This window comes from Argentina silus, assembly GCF_951799395.1.
Source record: "Argentina silus genome assembly, chromosome: 15".
NCBI lineage: Eukaryota > Metazoa > Chordata > Actinopteri > Argentiniformes > Argentinidae > Argentina > Argentina silus.
The window spans coordinates 8,428,532-8,449,112 of record NC_139669.1 but is presented as its reverse complement, the minus strand read 5'-3'; the positions used below and the strand labels follow the sequence as shown (position 1 = coordinate 8,449,112).

The 20,581-nt window shown below is 50.1% G+C and overlaps 3 protein-coding genes across 10 annotated transcripts in view; all 3 read right to left on the bottom strand.

Annotated features, from left to right (window-relative positions):
- LOC310816244 (protein chibby homolog 1-like) overlaps positions 1 to 930 on the bottom strand; it is a 2,408-nt gene extending 1,478 nt beyond the window's left edge. For 5 of the 6 annotated variants that reach the window (XM_083686323.1, XM_083686325.1, XM_083686328.1 and 2 more), the window contains exon 1: positions 1 to 930. This exon is cut by the window's left edge. The gene's annotated coding sequence lies outside the window, so the exon portion shown is untranslated. The other variant, XM_083686326.1, reaches the window with a different exon arrangement.
- Positions 931 to 936: 6 nt separating this feature from the next.
- Positions 937 to 3,254, bottom strand: ltc4s (leukotriene C4 synthase). The gene is made up of 5 exons (XM_083686329.1): positions 3,077 to 3,254; positions 2,321 to 2,420; positions 1,962 to 2,032; positions 1,558 to 1,639; positions 937 to 1,134 (listed from the first exon to the last, which is right to left on the bottom strand). Exons 1-5 carry the CDS (start codon positions 3,210 to 3,212, stop codon positions 975 to 977), a joined length of 549 nt encoding a protein of 182 aa, XP_083542455.1. The 5' UTR covers positions 3,213 to 3,254; the 3' UTR covers positions 937 to 974.
- A 151-nt stretch (positions 3,255 to 3,405) lies between these two features.
- Positions 3,406 to 18,987, bottom strand: maml1 (mastermind-like transcriptional coactivator 1). Of its 3 annotated transcripts, none has more exons than XM_083686158.1 (5): positions 17,656 to 18,987; positions 11,448 to 12,902; positions 9,314 to 9,556; positions 8,522 to 8,660; positions 3,406 to 6,499 (listed from the first exon to the last, which is right to left on the bottom strand). In XM_083686158.1, exons 1-5 carry the CDS (start codon positions 17,992 to 17,994, stop codon positions 5,364 to 5,366), a joined length of 3,312 nt encoding a protein of 1,103 aa, XP_083542284.1. In that variant the 5' UTR covers positions 17,995 to 18,987; the 3' UTR covers positions 3,406 to 5,363. The 3 variants fall into 3 exon arrangements, with proteins under 3 accessions (XP_083542284.1, XP_083542285.1, XP_083542286.1); XM_083686159.1 differs by having other exon boundaries at positions 9,314 to 9,553; XM_083686160.1 differs by having other exon boundaries at positions 11,448 to 12,896.
- Positions 18,988 to 20,581: the final 1,594 nt, after the last annotated feature.

The window sequence follows — 20,581 nt, the reverse complement described above, 5'->3', positions numbered from 1 at the left end:
GCAGTATCATAAATGTAATGCATTCAAAAAGATATATTTATTTTACCAAACCAATTTAGATAGAACACAGATGTGAGTATAACCATATACAACAGTATCTGAATCTAGGCTTCTGAGCAAAAATACACCCCAAAGATAATAAAGACCAACATTACTCAGACGACTCAAACTCCTCATTCAGTTCGATGTCGCCACCTGGTGGTCAAAACACACTTTTTTCAAGACGATACACATGGTTTTCATAAGTTATATGGCAATTGAAACTTTTTGAAGAATCTCTTAAGGAAAGTTGTCTATGCTATTGTATCAGAGTAACTACAACTGTTGTCCAATCCAGATACACTAAATAAATACATCATAAAAATCCACCAGGCAAAAAATAACACCAAGAAGGAACAAAAATAGACCAACATACGAGCATATTGATGTGTTGTGTAGTGTACAACAGTAATCTATGTGAGTCTCAGGGCAAAAGAAGGAGCACAGGTGTAATTATGATGGTACATTATTATAGAGACACTCTGCTTGTAGATCTAGTTTTGTTGTCCCTCACAATGAGGAAAGTAGAAAAGTGCAGAATAAATCTGTTGCTATTATTATGATTATTCATATTCGTATTATTATTATTATGATTATTCATATTTGTGGGGTCAACATGTTTACTGTAGACTTGTTGTCATATGTCTCTCGTCCAAAGTACTTGAAAGTTTCTAGTTGCTTCATTTCCCTTCCTCCCATGCTCTCTTCCTCCCTCTCCTCCTCCCCTCCCTCTCCCACGCTCTCGTCCTCCGTCTCCTCCCTCTCCTCTCATCCCTCTCCTCCCCCTCTCCTCCTCCGTCTCCTCCCTCTCCATCTCCTCCTCCGTCTCCTCCTCTCATCCCTCTCCTCCTCCATCTCCTCTCATCCCTCTCCTCCTCCGTCTCCTCCCTCTCCCCCTTCCTCTCCTCCTCCATCTCCTCCTCCGTCTCCTCCTCTCATCCCTCCTTCCCTTCCTCTACCAGGCCGAGGGCTGCGCTGATGAGCAGGGTCAGGTCCAGGCCCAGGTAGAACCGACACACGGAACACAGAACTCCCACAGAGGAGAACCCGATCAGAACCCACAGAACCTTGGCACTGAAATACAGAGGAGCCAGTCTGGGTGGGTGGGAGGGTGTGGGGGGGGAGAGAGAGAGAGAGATACAGAATAATCAAATTATATGTGCAATTTGTGTGCAATACTATATCAATCTTCACAGCAACGCTAAGCACCAACTGCCAGGGAGAAGTAGTTTGTGACCTTACATGCTGCCTCACTATGAAAGCACTTTAGGGAGTTGCACAGCACAGATTTACACATCTACAATGTTCATTTCTCATAACGGAACACTACACTATGGGTGAGTCTCAATAGTTTAAAGAGGCTTCCTCTCCTCCTCACCAAAGAGGGGGAAGTGGACATGTTGAGACTCCTGATAGGACGATATTCACTTGAGACGAGGCTGCTTTAGACTACAGAGAAACAGAGAAACATTCTGTGAGCTGGGAAGAGTATTGTTTTGGGTAAACAGCGCCCCCTACCGTCCGTGTGCAGACTCGGCGTAGCCCCGGAAATACAGGTGTCGCCCGTACAGGTAGAGGAGTCCACACAGAGACGACAGACCTAGGTGATGAAGACAGCGATGGAGAGTCTTCATCAGATAACGGGATAGTTCACCACATTATCTTTAAGGTACTTTCTAAAAGTAGAGGCTGAACTATGAGGCAAATGTGAGCTTGTGTGAGAGAGAGAGAGAGAGAGAGAGAGAGAGAGAGAGAGAGAGAGAGAGAGAGAGAGAGAGACACAGTCCACTGAGGGAGAAGACAGACTACGTACTTAGATCAAGTGTTGGGTGGAGGTATTAGGTAGGAATAGAATGTTTATTCTATATATTCCTATATTATATACATACACACACACACTTTATTATATAAGCTCAAGTTACCTTGGCTAAAGTAGAGTCCAGAGAGCCATAAGACGATGGTGAAAATGGGGAAATATTCAGAGCAGTTGGCTCTAGAGGGATCAGAAACAGACCATTGTACATGTATGCCCATGTAAACAATAACATTCATCCATCTAAAGCATACAATATGTGGTATTTCACAAGAGGCATCAAATTCTCACTGCAGATAGAGGCTGCATACATTTTGGGTAAAATGGACACATCAGAATGCTTTGATGACGGGTGTGGATTTGCATGGCAATGGTATTTCTGTGTCTTGAGAAGGTTCAGGTCTACCAGACCATGTGTGTGTGTGTGTGTGTGTGTGTGTTGAGAAGGTTCAGGTCTACCAGACATACTGAGCTCTGAAAACCCTCTCAAACTCTGGCGGTCCGGAGGTGCAGGGTGGAGAGATGGAGTACTTCCTTCTGGCATAGATCACCTGGAGAGAAAAGTAGGCTTGAACAGACAAACAGGCAGGTAGGCAGGCAGGCAGGGTCACATGCACAGACAGACAGACAGACAGGCAGGCAGGCAGGCAGGGTCACATGCACAGACAGACAGACAGACAGGCAGGCAGGGTCACATGCACAGACAGACAGACAGGCAGGCAGGCAGGCAGGGTCACATGCACAGACAGACAGACAGGCAGGCAGGCAGACAGGCAGGCAGGCAGACAGGGTCACATGCACAGACAGGCAGGCAGGCAGACAGACAGGCAGAAAGACCAACACAAGATGGGAGTTTGTGTCTCTCCACTGAACTGTTAAATCAGCTGTCAGTGATTTTCTGGAGTAATATATAAGATATTATATAAGAATATAATAGTAATATACTCCTTGACTGTGATTAACATGACTAAATCCCTCTAAGATTAGAAGTGTCGTACCTCATCATAACCAAAGCAATAAGGACGCATCACGTTTTATGCTCGTCTTGATAGAAGATTTGGTAAACAAATGATTTAACGTTTGTAATCATATTCCAAAAAAGTAATCCTGCTCTCATGGAACGCTATCTATTTCTAGTGAAACTAACTGCAGGTTAAAGTCATCCTACTAAACACTGAACACTGCATTATTTGAACACACCCAGCAATCTGCTGTCAATCTCACCTTGTTGTAATACACCCAACACAGACACTGCTGCAACACACACAACCTGGTCCTGCATGTCCTCTCTCTGCTGGTAGGATCCACTGGTGTCTCTCTCTAGCTTATTATTCAGCTCTCTCTCTCTCTCTGGCAGCATGTAAGGTCACAAACTACTTCTCCCTGGTAGTTGGTGCTTAGCGTTGCTGTGAAGATGATGTAGTATTGCACACAAACTGCACGTATCATTTTATTATCATCTCTCTCTCTCTCTCTCTCTCCCATTTGGCCAATTCATTATCCAATGGAATGCTTGGGTTGGTAGCTAGGAGTGATTTAATGATGGGAGGCGGCTTGGCATGTATGTGTGTTGTCAAAGTAAGCACTGAAATACAGACTGTTAAAAACTGATTAATTTGCTGTGTTGTGACTTATTTAAGCACACATCAATGAACACATTACATTGTTGGCACTAAACATATAAATACACTAAATACTTTCAATGTTAGGCTTTGTAACACACACACACACACACCAAATAAACAACACACGCTGAGACAATTTCTAAAGAACTATATTTACATAATACTCTTGTTGTACAGAGAACCATATTAAAAGTATAAAATACTTACAAAAATCCGATGCAATATACATATAAAAATAAGATCTATCTTCTCCAGAAACATAGGAAATGCATACAGTACAGTACATACAAAAACATATATCTATATAAATGTACACACAGAGGCCCCTTGACACAACCTCGGATGAACAGATCCAACAGGCGAGGCTCCGAGACCGGCTGTGGGGGGGGGGGGGGGGTAGGAGAGAGAACCAACCATACATGGTGTCTTCTTGCAACAATAATTCTCGTTGAAAATGACAAAATCTGCATGACAAAACAAAACCATACATGACGGTTTCTGAGACTGTTGTTTGTTTTCGGAAGTACAGTACAGACGTTGTTAAAACAGTGATATTTAGTTAGTGTGCCACCCGGCTGACCACGGCGCTCGGTGACGGACGTCCCCAAACAGGGAGTCACCCTGACCCGTTGTGTTGGATGATGTCATTCTTTTTTTAAGTCTACTTGTACATCCAATATCCCAAAACAGCTGAATGAATTACAGATCGTGGCTTTAAGTGTCCCCCCTTTAAGCCTCACTCACGAAGAGGCAGCGAAGCGAAGTCCCCCGCCACAGGTGAGTCCCCTTGGCTCAGCTCATCATTGGTTTCAGAGGAGAATAGAGGGGGGAGGAAGAGGGGAGGGGAGAGGATGGTGGCACACGCTAATAGACAGTGGACTACAACGATATTGTGTTATATCTTCTTATCAGGGGAGGCTGGTGGAGGTAGAAATCGGAGGACGGCCTCATTGTAATGCACAGAATGAGGAATGGAAAGAAAGTGTGTTTTGATAGCATTCCCCAGTCCGTGCCCATCAATGAGGCCGTCCTCCGATTTCTACCTCCACCAGCCTCCCCTGGGTCTTATCGTAGCCAACATCTTTCACACAGGGAGCTGACATTTGCATTTAAGGCTGCAACTCCACACAAAGCAGGAGGGAGGGAGGGTTTCCGGGTACACCATACACACAAACAACACTAAGCACGCCTCCTGCAGTTGTGCTTGTTCGGTAAGCACAGATGGTGTGTGTGTGTTCACCCTCGGCGCTGTGGCAGGGTCCAGTGGTTTGGTTCTGAACCACTGGTTCAGTAGTAGTAGTAATAGTAGTAGTAGAGTTCTCTCTTGACGTCTTCCGCGGTCCAGGGACACACACCAACAACAACTACACAGACTTTTTGGTCCAACGCACAGCCGCTCAATCATTCTCCTGTCTTTGGCCACACACACACACACACACACACACACACACAGCCGTGTAAAGAACAGTAACTGGATAGTGTTTGATATTTCAGCAACGCTTCCGTTTATGACCTTAACGGTTCCTGCATGTCTTTGCACTTCCTTGGAAATCGTCTACGGACACTGACACTCCCCTCCCTCCTCCTCCTCATCCTCATCATCAGGAGCATCTCCATAGTCTGACGGCTTCCTCCTGGCGTTGGAGTAAAGGTGTGAACCCCCGGGCCCGACCCGTCTCTGAACGTCAGACGCAGACACAGGAAGAGAGGACGACAGGACAGGAAGTGAGGGCAGACAGGGCAGAAGGAAGCCGAGAGGAAGTCCCCTCCAGAGCTCCCGTGATGCCTCCTGTTCAGAGCCGCCGTTCACTGGTGAGTGTCCAGCGGGGGCGGCGGTGTGGAAGAATGCAGTAGGCTACAGTCTATCATCATCTTCATCTTCATCATCAGTGGTGGCTGGCCAGCAGTTCGTCCAGGTCGTCCATCCACTCCTGGGTGCTCTGGCCCTTCAGCAGGGAGTCCACCAGGTCGCTCTCCCCAGGGAAGGAGGGCAGGCCACTGGGCAGGCCGCCCACGCCGGCCCCTGGCGCTGGGTTGTAGCCAAACGGTAACTGCTGCTGCTGTTGTTGTTGTTGTTGTTGACTGGCAGTCCGGTTCACCTGGTAACCTTGGTTACACTGCAGCCCCTGGCGGTTGACCACCTGCCCTCCCTGCGGCGGGCCGAAGCCCCCCAGGTCCGGTAACACCTGGTTCTGAGACCCTTGTTGTTGTTGTTGTTGTGCTTGTTGTTGTTGGCTAGCCAGCGGCTGGCCTAGCGCCTGGGCATTGGCCGTGGTCCGTTGCTGCTGGGCGGCAACCATGTTGGCCTGCATCATCTGCTGGCCGGGGTTCATGGCGCCCAGGGGCCGGCCGTTGGCGCCGGGGCCGAACGGGGCTCCTCCCCCGCCACCGCCGGCCATCTTGGGGACGCCGCGGGGCTGCTGCATGTGGAAGGCGTTGGGGCTGGAGAAGGCGTTGGCCGGCAGCCCTCCGTTGCTGGAGGGAGGCTGCATGCCCTGGTGCTGCTGCTGCTGCTGTTGTTGTTGCTGTTGCTGTTGTTGTTGTTGCCAGGCTTGGCTCTGGGCACTCTGCAGGTTGGAGCCCACCATGGAGCCAGGTAGCCGAGCTAACTGCTGTTGCTGTTGTTGTTGTTGTTGTTGTTGTTGTTTCAGCAGGGCTGCGTTGGGCTGGTTTTTGAGGTGCTGCTGCTGCTGTGCTATCAGGTTCTGCCTGTAGGGGGCGCCCATGCCCCCCACCGCCTGCCTCTGCATGGTGCCCTGCTGGGAGGGGTGAGGCGGGTGGGAGGGGTGAGGCGGGTGCATGTTCATGTTGCTGTAGAGCACCTGCTGGACGTCCATGCCCCCCCCACATGACGCCAGGCTGATGTCTGATTGGCCAGCAGCGGGGGGGGCCCCGCCAGGGGGGGGACCGCCCCCCTGGGCCATGGCCATACCCATCATGCCCTGCGTCTGAGGGAACATCCTCTGAGCTCCGGGGGCGGGGCCTCCGAGGGGACCCACGTTGCCCATTGGCTGAGACGATCCTGTGGAATAGAATGGAATAGAATATAAGACTGTGAGAGAATATGCATATGTTAAGGTGATATTATACTACTAATAATAATAATAATAATAATCTCACATATACATACACTCACCACTTTATTAGGTACACCTGTTCAACTGCTTGTTAACGCATATATCTAATCAGCCAATCACATGGCAGCAACTCAATGCATTTAGGCATGTAGACATGGTCAAGACGACATGCAAGTTCAAACCGAGCATCAGAATGGGGAAGAAAGGTGATTTCAGTGACTTTGAACCAACCATCCACCCCCCTGACCCTCAACACAGGAGCCCCCCAGAGCTGTGTCCTGAGTCCCCTCCTCTACTCCCTGTACACCCACGACTGCGTGGCCACTCATGGCTCCAACTCTGTGATCAAATTCGCTGATGACACCACAGTGATTGGCCTGATCACAGACGGTGATGAGACGGCCTACAGGAGAGAGGTCGAGAGGGAAACGTGTGAGAGAGAGACACAGTGACTCTCTTGAAGTACATCGCAGACCAAGGCCACAGAGCAAGTTTGCAGAAACTACAATTTGCAAATGAGGAGGTGATATTTTTAGGGCACAAGCTCACCCGAGGGAAAAAGTCTCAGTGGGGACAGGGTCGAGGCGATAACCAAAATACCCAAACCCGCGACAAAGAAGCACCTCATGTCTTTTCTTGGTATGACAGGTTATAGAACATGGTGATGGATCACGCCCTATGGCATACTTCTATTCCAAACCTGATGCTGCAGCTGAAGGAGTTCCCCGTTGTCTAAAAGCAGTGGCAGCAGAAGCAGTGTTGCGGTCACGGCCGCTTGTGTGCCATCAACCATTAGAACTCAGAGTGCCGCACTCTGTGGCCTCAATATTATTAGAACACAAGACAAGACATCTGTCGGGGGCGAGGTTCCTCCACAATGTTACTACAATGTAACTATCACAACGTTCTGCTATCTCTCCCAAATGTCACCGTTGTAAGATGCACAGCCCTCAATCCAGCTATATAGTTCATTCATGTCACAAAGCAAAAGTCATCTCAAACTGGTTCCATGAACATGACAATGAGTTCAGTGTTCTTCAGTGGCCTTCCCAGTCACCGGATCTGAATCCAATAGAACACCTTTGGGATGTGGTGGAACGGGAGATTCACTGCTTGAAAGTGCACCTGAAAAATCTGCAGGAATTGCGTAATGCATCATGGACCAGAATCTCAAAGGAAAGATTCCAACATCTTGTGGAATCAATGTCACAAAGAATTGAGGCTGTTTTGAGAGCAAAGGGAGGCCCTACCCAGTGTTAGTATAGTGTTCTAATAAAGGGAGTCCCTACCCAGTATTAGTATAGTGTTCCTGATAAAGGGATACACACACACACACACGTCTGAGTATATGCATATGCGTTGGTGACATTATACGACTACATTACTACTACTACTACTACTACTAATAATAATAATATACAGTCAGTAGGGCAGGAGAGATGATATGGAGAGACTGAGCTGGGTGAAAATAAGCACTGAAGTCCCAGCGTGTGGTTCAGTCTGTGTGGAGTGGGAGACAGGTGGGGACTGGACTGTTGGTGACTGTTCCATTGGCTCCATTGAGCCAGGGAAACGCAGTCAAGCACCAAAAAAAAGTATTTAAAAGTATTTCAAATAGTGTTTGAAACCCCCAGGGCTGGGGAACAACGGACAGACTCATTCTGACCACAGGAGCCTCTGGACCGCAAGGCTGGTTTGCCATTCAAATGAGTCGACTGTACAGCGAGCAGCATTTGCATTAGGGGCGACGTCTGTTTGTTTGTTTGTTTATTTATTTACACACAAACAAAGACGGGTCTGTGTGAGAGGACACAACCAGGACACACTTTCACTGCCCTCACTGTGTGTGTGTGTCATGTATATATGTGTGTGTGTGTGTGTCATGTATGTTTGTGTGTGTCATGTATATGTGTCATGTATATGTGTGTGTGTCATGTATATGTATGTGTGTGTGTAGGCCTCTGTACCTGGGAACTGGGAGACCTGCTGCTGGTTGAAGGGGTTCTGCCCGCCCGGCTGGTTCTGGTTCTGCTGGTCCTGGTACTGAGGAGGAGGACGGGTCAGGTGTCTCTGAAGCTGCTGCTCCTGCTGCTGACGCTGCTTCTCCTGGAGAGACACACACACACACACACGTTAGTTAGCACACACACACAGAAACACACACACATACACGTTAGTTAGCACACACACACACACACAGAAACACACACACACGTTAGTTAGCACACAGACACACATATGCCTGGAAGGATCAAACTCAGACTGGGTCTTGTCTACGGACCAACAGCTCCCTCTAGTGTGGAAAAGGAGAGCTGGAGAAGAGGTGAGTCAGCTGTGAGCAGCTCAGGCCGGTCCAGACAGGCAGAGATGAGGAGTGAAACTGGGAAACTGTCCAAACGTTGTGGAAATGACTGCACACTAATGAGCAATGACATGATGTGAAACCATTACAGCATCGCCCCTGTTTAGGGTACTTAATTCATCCTTCCTTCTTCCCTCCTTAATCCATCCCAGGGAGGGAGGGAGGGAGGGAGGGATGCAGTTTAAGAGTATTGGGACGGTCCCACTGTCTCACATCTACCACAGACGACCTTAATTTTATCGATATAAACTTTATTTATCAGGTTTCACATAAAAAACTATTTTTCAAGAGAGGCCTGGTCCAGGACAGCAGCCAGGGAGAATGATGTTGCAGGCAAAACTCTAACACACACAGACACACACACACACACACTAACTAATCATCATGACCCCCTGACCTGTTCAGCCATGATCTGTTGCTGCCTCTGCCCCAATAGGAACTGCTTCTGCTGTTCCATCAGCTGCATCTGCTGTTGCTGTTGTTGTTGTTGTTGTTGTTGTTTCAGAGCTGCCACCACCTGGCCGCTCAGGTAGGCCGCGTTGCTGTGGTTACCTGCCATGGCATTGCCCCCCGGCTGGGTTGCCATGGCGTTGCCGGGCCCGGGGCCGTGCGGGGCTGCTGGGTAAGCGTTCTGCTCCTGCTGGAGAGAGAAGAAGAATATTCGGTTGTAATTCCCCCGCTGTCCACCGCCCACAGGACCGGAGGTTGGGCTCAGAGCCCAGTCAAACAAGTGGGCTGAATAGAAACTCAGGAGCAACGTGGGGAGAACCAGTCATCGACAACAAATGAAACTGTCGGAAAACAGTGCTGATAATGCCACTGTTGAATACTCTCACTCAACGCAGAAATGTTACACAGCAAAGGCCACCTAGTTACTGTCCCTAAACCAAACACTACCAACAACAGCAGGTCTGGTGGAGGTGGAGCACCGACAGGCATCATGTAGGCCTCTTCAGTATTAGCACAAACTAATTATGCTAGCTAGCTAACCACTCCTCCATAGAAAACTGTGGGATATATTCGCAGGAACTCAATGTGCTAACTAGCCAGCTAACCACCCCTCCATAGAAAGCTGTGGAAAGTTGGCCAGAGTTTGGAGGGGTAGCCTGAGGGCTCTAGAGCTGACCGTGTGATTATTTTAGGTCCATACACACCACGGAGCAGAGTTGAGTCAGGGAGAAAGAGGTGGGGGGGGGAAGAGATGGGAATGGAGTCAGTCTTTCTCTCTCGCGAGAGAGGAAAAACCCCAAGTAGGTTAGAGCAGCTATATTTAAATGGAGAGAGTAGAGAGAGAGGAGGGGGGGTGCTCCTAAAATACACTGGAGAGGAGGACAGGCGAGGGAGAGGGAGGGAGGGATGAGGGATGCATGAAAGGCTGCTTTGTCGTGGCTGTCCCCCCCCCCCCCCCCCGGCTCCTCTCCCCCTCTAACCCCCCCCATGTGAGCCTGCAACGCCAGCTCCTTAGCAACCAGCTGCTTGACCCAGACACACTCACTCACTCTCTCTCTCTCTCTCTCTCTCTCTCTCACCGCCCACCCCCCCCCCCCCCCCTCTCTCTCACACACACAACCTTGGGGCCTGTGCCAGACTGTAGGGACAAAACAAACTGTAAAGAGGCAGCCAACAAACAAACAGAAAAAGGTCTAAAACATTCAGCCCCGTCTCCTCCGTCCCCCCGGTCACGTCTCCGCGCGGCATTAAAACAACAACTTAAAACTATTCCTACCGGTCACTTCTGGTGTGGTTTTCATGCAATCAACTCAAGTCATATAACAACATGTGCAATGTTAATATCTATCCTATAACAGCACCACATTCCTGATACAGTGAAGGGATCCAACAGGACTGTGCAGTCTCTCTTCTCAGACTGGAAGGGCCAGCCAGACAAGTCCCATTGCTCATTTTTAACAAGCCCTCTTTGTTTACCATTGTTTAGCTATGGCAGGCTACTGCCTCACACACACACACACACACACACTCTCTCTCAAACTCCCCCCCCCCCCTTCCCCTCTATCAAACTCTCCCTCTCTCCCCCCCCTCTCTCTCCCTCTCAAACACACACACACACACTAGGGCCTCGTACCCTATCTGCATGAACACAACACCGCCTTGGAATGTGCTGCCTCTCAAGAATGCATGTAAACATTTTAAAGCTGTTTGTTGACCAGACCAAAGGACCCATACCCAGGTTACTGGATCTGTACCCAACCAGAGGACCCATACCCAGGTTACTGGATCTGTACCCAACCAGAGGACCCATACCCAGGTTACTGGATCTGTTACGGCCTAGAAGGGCTCGGAGGAAACATGATTCCCTCTTTCTACCATGATGTTAGTGTTGGGTGATTGATTCACTCACACCACGGCCCGTCTCTTTGCAGCTTTAAGTACATAGGAAAGTATCCATTACGAGGGGTGATTTAGGTGATCTATGCCTTTAAAGAGGTAATTTGGGTGAAAGGCCCTTTAAAGAGGCTTTGGTAGAACTCTTACCTCTGTGTGTGTGTGTGTGTGTGTGTGTGGTAACTTACCTGAGCGTGGGGGGGCAGGTGCGGTCTGAAAGGCGGCCCAGCCTTCTGCTTCATGTGCTGCTGCTGCCTGAGCAGGTTGAGCAGCGCTGCCTTATGGTTCTGGGTGTTGGGGGGTCCGCGGGGGGGTCCGGGGCCCTGGGCCCCCGCCTCGTAGTGGGACAGGGGCTTGGTGTTGAAGAGGTTGAGCCTGGGGGAGGCCCCCACGCCCACGCCCACCCCCACCCCTGCCGCAGGGTGGCTGAGAGGGGCTCCGGGGTGAGGATGACCCAGCATGTTGGGGTGCCCCCCGGGCTGGAGGTACCCCCCCCCCCCACCGCCGCCACCGACCCCTGCTTTGGGGGAGCCCTTGTTGGGCTGGCCGGGCATCATCAGCTGCTTGGGGTTGGTGGGGAAGTCCTGGGGGTACAGGGAGGGGCTGGTGGGCTTGTCCATCCCGTAGGCACCCCCTCCCAAGGGGCTCTGAGACGGGGCTGACGGGGGCCATGATGGAGGGTGAGGATGGGATCCAGGAGGGTGGAACTTTGCTGCTTGCTGCTGTTGTTGTTGTTGTTGTTGTTTTTGGACTTGTTGTTGTTGTTGTTTCTGCTGCAGCTGGCTCTGCATCTGCTGGGCCCTCTGCTGCTGCGCAGCCATCTGCTGGAGCTGCTGGGCAGGGGACAGGTCCTTGGAGCCGGGGGGGAGGTGGTGGTTCTGGGGCGGGAGCTGCTGCCTGGGGGGCACCGGGGGCTGGCCGTGGGGCTGGGGGGGGGCCAGGGCCGGGGAGGAGGCCGGGGAGCTGGTGGAGTGCATGGGCGGGGCCGAGGACGTGGGGCGGAGGTGGGGCGAGCCCGTGCGCGAGTCCTGCTCGAAGACGGATGGCGCCGGGGAGAACTCGGTCTTGACACTGGCGAGGTCCGGAGGCAGGAGGCCCTGCTGCTGCTGCTGGGAGGGAGGGGGGTTGGAGACCTGCGCGGACCCCCCGGAGGAGCCTCCGTTCCCAGGGGCCAGCTCGGGGGGGTCCTTGCGGTCGTCAAAGCCATCGTTGAGAATGTCCTGGATGTCCTGGATGTCCACGGAGCGGTTGAGCTCCTCCATCAGCTCTGTCCACTCCTGCTCATTCAGGTTGAGGTCGGGGAACAGGCTGTTGTTGGCGCCCCCTGCAGGCAGCATGCAGGGCAGGATGTCGTCCATGGGCTCCTGCTTCATCTCCTTCAGACGGAAGTCCTGCTCCGCTGCGCCCGACAGGCCCAGGTCCCCACCCGGGTCACCCCCCCCAGGCCTCCCGTGGGTCCCGTTGGGCACCAAGGCCTCCAGGCCCAGGCCGTGTTTGGAGTCCAGAGGGGAGCGCGGGGGGAGGAGGCCGTTAGGGGGGCCGTTGTCCAGGCAGGCCTTCTTGGAGGGGGGGTAGACGTCGCCGTAGCCGTTCCCCACGGGGGAGCCGGAGCTCTCCAGCTTCCTCTTCACCGTCTCCTGTAACTAGGAGGGACAACAAGTCAACACACTGTCACACACTCAGACCATCCCTCCAAACACACCCCTCTAAACACATCCACCACACCCCTCTAAATCACATCCCTCTAAACCACATCCACCACACCCCTCTAAATCACATCCACCACACCCCTCTAAATCACATCCACCACACACCTCTAAATCACATCCCTCTAAACACATCCACCACACCCCTCTAAACCACATCCCTCTAAAACCACCTCTCTGCATACCACATCCCCCTCAACTCGCTTTTCAGTTTTTAATCGACCAACTGTCACTGCTTTGTGATTCATGCTCATCAATCAGGACACAGACGTGTGGGTATCGTCACACAGACATCGTCCACATGGAACACTCTCCCAAACCACATCAGAGCTCTCCTCCTTCAAACCACCCCTCAAAACCCTGCTTTTTAATCTCGCTGTTAATATTTAACGATTTTTTATTGTTGTTTTTACTGACTGTGCTTTTGTTTTACTTCTTATTTATCCATCTATTCTTGTTCTCTCCGTGACATGTAGTGTCTTTGAGGACTGAGAAAAGAGCTATACAAAATAAGTGCATTATTATTATTATAATAATTATAAACAACACTAGACAGTGGATGATGTCATGGACACCTAATTAACTGGAATAGAACCATTTGAATGCCATCAATGACAGGTTCGATCTGCTGATCTGGGACCAGTTTGGCCTTTCAGATCTGAATGGATCAAGTTAAATGGACAAGAAGGACCTGATCCCAGACCAGCTCTCTGAGACGCCTTGGGGAAGCATACGTAACCTGGTGCCACACATTGACACGGTACAATCCAGGGTTCTCCCCAGGACTTTGGAACACCGTGGCGCTGGATTGCATCATCAGAACTCGACAACCGTTTATTCATGGTAAAATACGCAAAACGTACCGCTAAAACGCTGAATTCACTGAGGAACATTAACACTTTCACTTTTAACAACGTCATTGGCAATCTAAGATAGTTCACTCTATCGTTACTAAATAGATAAATACGTACTTTATTGATCCCCGAGGGGAAATTAAGGCGTTACAGCAGCTCACATCACAAACAACAACAACAAAATAAAGTGACAATAGAATAAAATAGACATCTGGGGGCGCTTAGTGGCATAGCATCTGACATCTGAAACATTATATACAGTAAGAACAGTCTAGTATGATTGAACATCCCCCAGCCTGACTCTGATCACCCCGATGGAGCCAGCCAGAGGAGGAGTTGGACAGTCTGACTGCGTCAGGCAGAAAAGATCTCCTGCAGCGCTCCTTAGTGCAACGTGGTTGTAATAATCTGAATCACCAATCTAAGAGTTTAATTTGCCTTGAAATGTTCCCATAGTAGTGCCACCAACTTCACAGTGTGGTGCAGAAACACTCTTCCATTCTCTGGGGAGAAACCTGATATGTAACATGGTGAAACACACTGACACTATACAAGCAACACTGACAACCTTAACCCTAACCCAACCATAACCCAACCATAACGTGCTGATCATGTTCACCAAGTGGGCAAGTGGAGACAGACATGCTAGAGGAAACATAAATGCAAGACAGGTGAAAATTTAAAAAACATTACTTTATTAAAAACTCTTTATATGTCAGTTAACACGAACAGGCCTGCACAGTGAAGCGCTTTGAGCTCTAGAGTAGCCGTAGGCCGCAGTATGCAAATCATTACATTAAAATCGTTTGATTAAATCGCTTCCCAGCTCGAGCTGAGGACCCAGAGAAGCCACGACAAACTGTCACTGCTCAGAGATGCATGCATCAATCAGGATAGGACAAATCTCAGTAATGTCACACACATGCGGTGGAAGACTCTCCCACATCACAGAACCCAGCACGCTCTCCTCCTTCACGACAGAGGGGGAGACAGAGGGAAGGAGACGGGGGGGAGGGGGGGGGGCAGACAAGTCCAATCCCCCCACACTGCATGTTCTCCCTCCTGTGTGAAGATATTTGGAAGCGAAGCTATGCCCTGAGCCGATCATCTGATCATGCCTGGTGTGAGTACCTTAACAGAACAATAGTGCTGCAGACACGTGGGGCTGTGCACTGCTCGTTTGATCTGGTCTGTCTCTGGGTGTTGGTGTTGGCCGAGCCCAGCTGCTTGGGCCGGTTCAGGGAGGGGAGGGGTGGGGAGTTACGCCACGCAGCTCTGGGTCGTCTGTGCTGGTCTGGCTTGTCTCTAGCTAGCTAAACCCCACACTCCCCCACAGAGAGAGAGAGAGTGTGTGTGTGTGTGTGTCTGTGTGTGTAGCCAGTGACTCACTCCACTCCAGTGCTTTATGAACCTGAAAAACTGGTCTCTGTCTTTTCGTTCCCCCCCCCCCCCCCGCCTCCACTCTCTCCTCTGCCTTAACCCCCTCCGTCTCGCCCCTCCCAGCAACAACCACCACCTCCACCTCTACAACCACCACCTCCACAACAACCACCACCACTCCAACCACCACCTCCACCCCTACAACCACCACCTCCACAACAACCACCACCACCACCTCCACTACTACTACAACCACGACCAGCAGTAGCAGCAGCACCACCACCCCCTCCACCACCTCCACCACATGAATCTCATTACCATGTGTATGGGAGGGGAGCCCCACAACAAAAGAGGCAGCACCGAGGCCACAGAGGGGAGCGTGCCCAATTCCTTCCCAGGGCCCAGCGAGAACGCACCGACTCCCCTTTGAAGCCTCCGGAGCCGCTACAATGGGCCTCCTCCCTCCCTCTCTGGGGGGAAAAGAAAGAGGGAGGGAGGCTAAGAGGCCAGCGGGATGGCTTTAGCGCTGGCTAGCGTTTAACCTCAGGTGGCCCCTGGGTTGGCTGAGCGATGCTAACGAGGCTGTGATGAGTGACAGACATCAGTCATCGTTGGCTAGCTGGCTAGCACAGTCATGTGTGTTTGTTAAGTTACGGTGAGTGAGGTGGTGGAGGGGACAGGGGGGAGTGGAGGGCAAATAAAAGTGATGGTGTATGGAAAATACCCATCCACTGTTCTACCACAAAGACTTGTTACACCCCAGTTATAACACACTCACAGACACACACACTATTATTTCACAAACTACTCTTTCGAAAATAATTGTTCCACCCTACTTCACACACACACACACACACACACACACACACACACACACACACACACACACACACACACACACACACACAACTAGACTATGGCATTGTGGCAACAGGAAAGGGCAATGAGGGGGAGTGATGAGTCAGAAGTGGGCTGGGGGAGAGGGGTTGGGGGGGGGGGGGGACAGGGAGGGGAGTTCTACTAATACTCCTGAGTCATCATCTGACTCTACAGTCATATTGTCCTGATGCCGACTTTCCCAACTTGTAGGGTAGCAGCCAATCCCTATTGGGCTGAGTGTGTTAGAACTGAACACTGGGCTGTTGTGGCAGGACACACTGCATTGTTTACCTGGGTTCCTGGGCGGGTGGGTGGGCGTGCGAGGTCGTGGGGGGAATATGAAATGTTTTGGGTGGGGTCACCGTTGTGCTGGGACAAAACAGCACTGTCCCAAAAACTCAAGGCACAGAAACGTGTGGTGGCTTTAGAGGAACTTAGGAACCCTCCTCTCTCCCCGTCTCCACGACACGTAAACACAAGCCTGTCAGAGGCAGCGCCACAACAACTAACAGCTTTGAGAGGTGTAATCGCTTTGTTCCTTTTCACTACCACCTTCCTCTGGAGGGCCATGTGACGGATGTCAAATACACAAAAGTAAACGGCACATCGCCAACACTTGGGGACACAGATGATCTGTGTGTTCCTGTGACAGCTGGGTGATTCAGGCTACGAGAAAACACTTCAAACAGACAGGGAGTGTGAGCCGCTGTGGAACTCTGGCTTTGAGTCACTGAGCCTTTTCAACGTGTGACTCAGCTGAGTTGGAACTGTGGCGGTAACTCTGGCGGTAACTCTGGCAGCGCTGTGGGCCCCAGCTGTGGGCCAGCCATGGAGATGGATCCATCTTATCATGTCAACGCTCGGGCTGAACATGGCTGCGACTAGGGAAGCTAGCTAAGTGCTAACAATACAACCAACACTCATGCTGAATAGATTCATGTCAACTCACTGTGCAACAGACACACACACACAGTTCAGTTCACATTTGCACTGACTCACACTACTCACACTTCCAACACTTTTTCTCCTATTATTGCATTGTTAATCGTTGATCGTTACATTGTTGAGGAGTTGCACTCTATCCAGCATGTTTTGTGTTCTTGACAAATAAACTTTGATTTGAGGCTGGACCGTTACTACTGCTTTGAGCGGGTGTTTCCTACAGAAACTCCAGCAGAGATTAAGGCGACGGACGTTACAGCCTCTTTACAGATCAGCTTTACGTTTTCCGTCACCATGGCAACAACAACTATGCGCGGAATCCGGTTCACCGGAAGCGGGGCCGCCGTAGTGCTTGAGCCTCGTAAACGCAGCACGAGCGCGACGACACTCGGTCACGTGATCCGGAGCCCCGCGACTCTTCCGTTTCAGAACCCCGCAGCCCGGAGCACCGCGCCAGTCACTGACTATTCCCGAAGACTGTACTCAGAACCAGAAACACGAAAACAGTAGCAAGTGAAACAACAGCACACGGGCTGTTACTTTCATGTGGCGGGGGTTGTTGTTGTTGCTACTGTGCTGGGCAATCGGCTTGATCGCACATCCGCCCACGTATTATTACACAAGTGGTCACTTACCGCAATCAAAGTGCTGTTTCTGCTTTGCTCCCCCGGCGCCCCTCCTTGCCGCTCCTCCACCACCAGGTCCGCGTTGCTACCCCCGGTCCCCGGCCCTCTCTGGGCCGACGCGTCGGAGCTGGGCTGGGGCTGCCTGTGCTTGCTCGACCGCTTGGCCTTGGTCTGGAGGCAGCGTTGGTGCAGCGCCAGGGTCTGCTGCCGCTCCATCTCCAGCCGCTCCATTGCCGTGTTGTCATAGCGGTTCTCGCAGCCGTTGTGGTGCCGCCTGAAGAGCTCGATTCGACGGCGGAGCCGCTCCATCACCGCGCTGTGTCGCGGCACAACAAAATCCGCCATCATCAATAAATAGTGTGTTTAAAAAAAATTAAATAAAAAAAAAAACTCTGGACTTTGTCAGGTTTCGGCAGTCCGGATAAAATGCTGAATTTGCTCCTTTTTCAGTGTGGGCGTCTACACCCCCCCCCCCTCCTACCCTTTTACAAAGAATCAACTACTGCTTCCATAGAGTCGACCTTTGTCTTGTTAATGCCTGGCCTTTAGTCGACACTACTAAGAGGAGAGCGGACATGGAAAAGGCGATTGGGGCACAATTTCAGTCCAAAAGCTCCCTAGCTGGGCAGGGATACAGCGTCGCATCCTAGAGAAAACATTGCATTACTCACTAGCTAACACGGAAGGCCGCCCCGCAAACAACTCACTCACGTCTATGCATAATGAATGAAAAACATAACTAACTTGGGAACATATTCCCGACTTCACATGATAACTCAAACCATAAACTGCGAATGCGCGACTCTGTATATCATGTGGGTTGAGGAAATGTTAAACTGGCAAAGTCGAAGTTTCAATCAATGAATCTTCATAAGCAACATTCCTCTGGTCAAACGAAAGTTGGAGCGACAAAAGCCTCAAAACTTTCGCAGGTTAGCCCCCAGTCGCTGAACTCCGCTAAACTGATCTCCATAAAACGGTGCAAACATTTCAGCGATCACTATTGCACTACCCATAATAAATGAATACAAAGTCTCGCTGACTACTTACCCAACTTTAGCTGGTTGGCTTGCTGGCTAAAGCTACTATCAACACTCCCGTCTCATGGTGAAAGTTAGCTAAGGAGAATCTCAGTTCGTCTGCTAACCGTTGCTATTCAAATAAAACGTCAGGTTAGCCTGTTCATTCGGGCAACGAAACGCTAACAAACTTTCGGCTAGCCAACACCATATGTACGTCGCAAGTTGACGAACTTTTGAAAGGAAATGTTGCTGAAGTCCCTGCTCACACTGCTCGATGTAACTAGCTGGCTAACTAAGTAGCCGCTCGGATCCCAGGACCCCGCTCGCCAGCCAGGCACCAGAGACACACCGCAGGGACAGCTACGGATGTAGCTAGCCAGCTCGCTTGTTAGCCTGCTAACTATAACAAAGCATGATACCCAGACTTTCCGAATTACTTCTCACAAGTAGTCCATTTTTACATACATGCTGAACTACTCTGAGCCGTGGCGAGACTGCGAAACTGAAAAGACTTTGCGACAAGAAACACCAAACTATGTCCCTCTTTGCTATTTCTATTGTTTTCCAATGGACAAGTAGATCGTCGTCGCCATTTTGGTACAAGTTTTTTTTCCATCTCCTCCTTTTTTCCCGAACCTGACAGCGGACCGCTGACCCCGCCCCTTTATGACTGACACTGAAAACCAGCAATAGTACGGAGCGTAGAAGTGCCAAGCAGAAACAGATTATTATCATAAAGAAATAACATTATAATAATTACAGATAACAAACAAAAGAGCCAAGACAATATGAAAAGTAAGCCAGAGAGACACAACAAATCACATTACACTATAGACAGACAAGTCAAGTCAAGTGTCGTTTATTTGTCATTACATTGAATACTACAACATCAATCGACATCAAGAATATCATGTCATAAGGATAATAGCTTAAATATAAACATCAACAGTAATAACATTAAATACAGTAAAAAATAAAATGGACAGAATTACCAGCAGTACAGGGAGTAAGCCTGGAGTGCTGTGTCAGTGGAGTGCAATGTCACTGAGCAGGAGGGGGGGGTGGAGGTATACTCCGTTTGGGGGGGGGGTGCTCTGTAAACGTTTGTGAGGATCTGGGGGGACATGCTGAATTTCCTCAGCCGCCTGAGGAAAAACAGACACTGGCGTGCCGACTTCACAACTGTGTGGGTGTGGTGTGGACACCAAGAAACCTGAAGCTGTTGACTCCCTCCACCTCAGCCCCTCCGACGTGGATGGGGGTGTGCCCCACCCCCTGTTCCTTCCTAAAGTCCACGATCAGCTCCTTGGTTTTGTTGACATTAAGAGAGAGATTATTATCTTGACACCAGTCAGCCAGGACATGCATCGCATCCCTGTTGGTTGACTTGTTGTTGGAGATCAGGCCAGCCACAGTGATGTCATCAGAAAACTTGATGGGCTGTAGATAAAGGTGTTCGTTATTCACTTGGCATCATTAATTTGATATCGTCCTGTATGTTTGCTTTGGTATGTAAGATACCTTCCTATGTCTATTTGACGCCATACTGCATGTGACACCAAGATAACATTCCCAGCTACTGTTGTTGCATATGTGTGCACTTTCCAATCACGTTTGTGCATCCAGACAACATTGTAAACAAAGAGAATTGCGACACTATAGGGGAACAAAATGTACACATGCCTTATTTTTCATGGACATGGAGTAATATTTGCATACTTTTACCAACATAATACGTGGAGCAGACTGATGCATACTTGCTCATAGGAGTCATTACCAAAGAGGTAAAGATCAACATGGGTGGTAAACAGTGGTACACTGGGAAGTGGACTGAACCAATACAACTGTGTTTCTTCAGCTTTCCAATGTCAGCTTTGCTAGACTACAGTAAGATATGTCAATGTAATATTGCC

Coding starts and splice junctions, on each gene's coding strand:
- ltc4s (XM_083686329.1), bottom strand. CDS start 3,212: ATGCTGCCAGAGAGAGAGAGAGAGCTGAATAATAAGCTAGAGAGAGAC. Junction 2,033..2,320: donor GAGAGGGTTTTCAGAGCTCA/GTATGTCTGGTA, acceptor TGATCCCTCTAG/AGCCAACTGCTCTGAATATT. Junction 1,135..1,557: donor GCCGAGTCTGCACACGGACG/GTAGGGGGCGCT, acceptor CCACCCACCCAG/ACTGGCTCCTCTGTATTTCA.
- maml1 (XM_083686158.1), bottom strand. CDS start 17,994: ATGATGGCGGATTTTGTTGTGCCGCGACACAGCGCGGTGATGGAGCGG. Junction 9,557..11,447: donor ACCTGCCCCCCCACGCTCAG/GTAAGTTACCAC, acceptor TTCTCTCTCCAG/CAGGAGCAGAACGCTTACCC. Junction 8,661..9,313: donor AACAGATCATGGCTGAACAG/GTCAGGGGGTCA, acceptor GTGTCTCTCCAG/GAGAAGCAGCGTCAGCAGCA.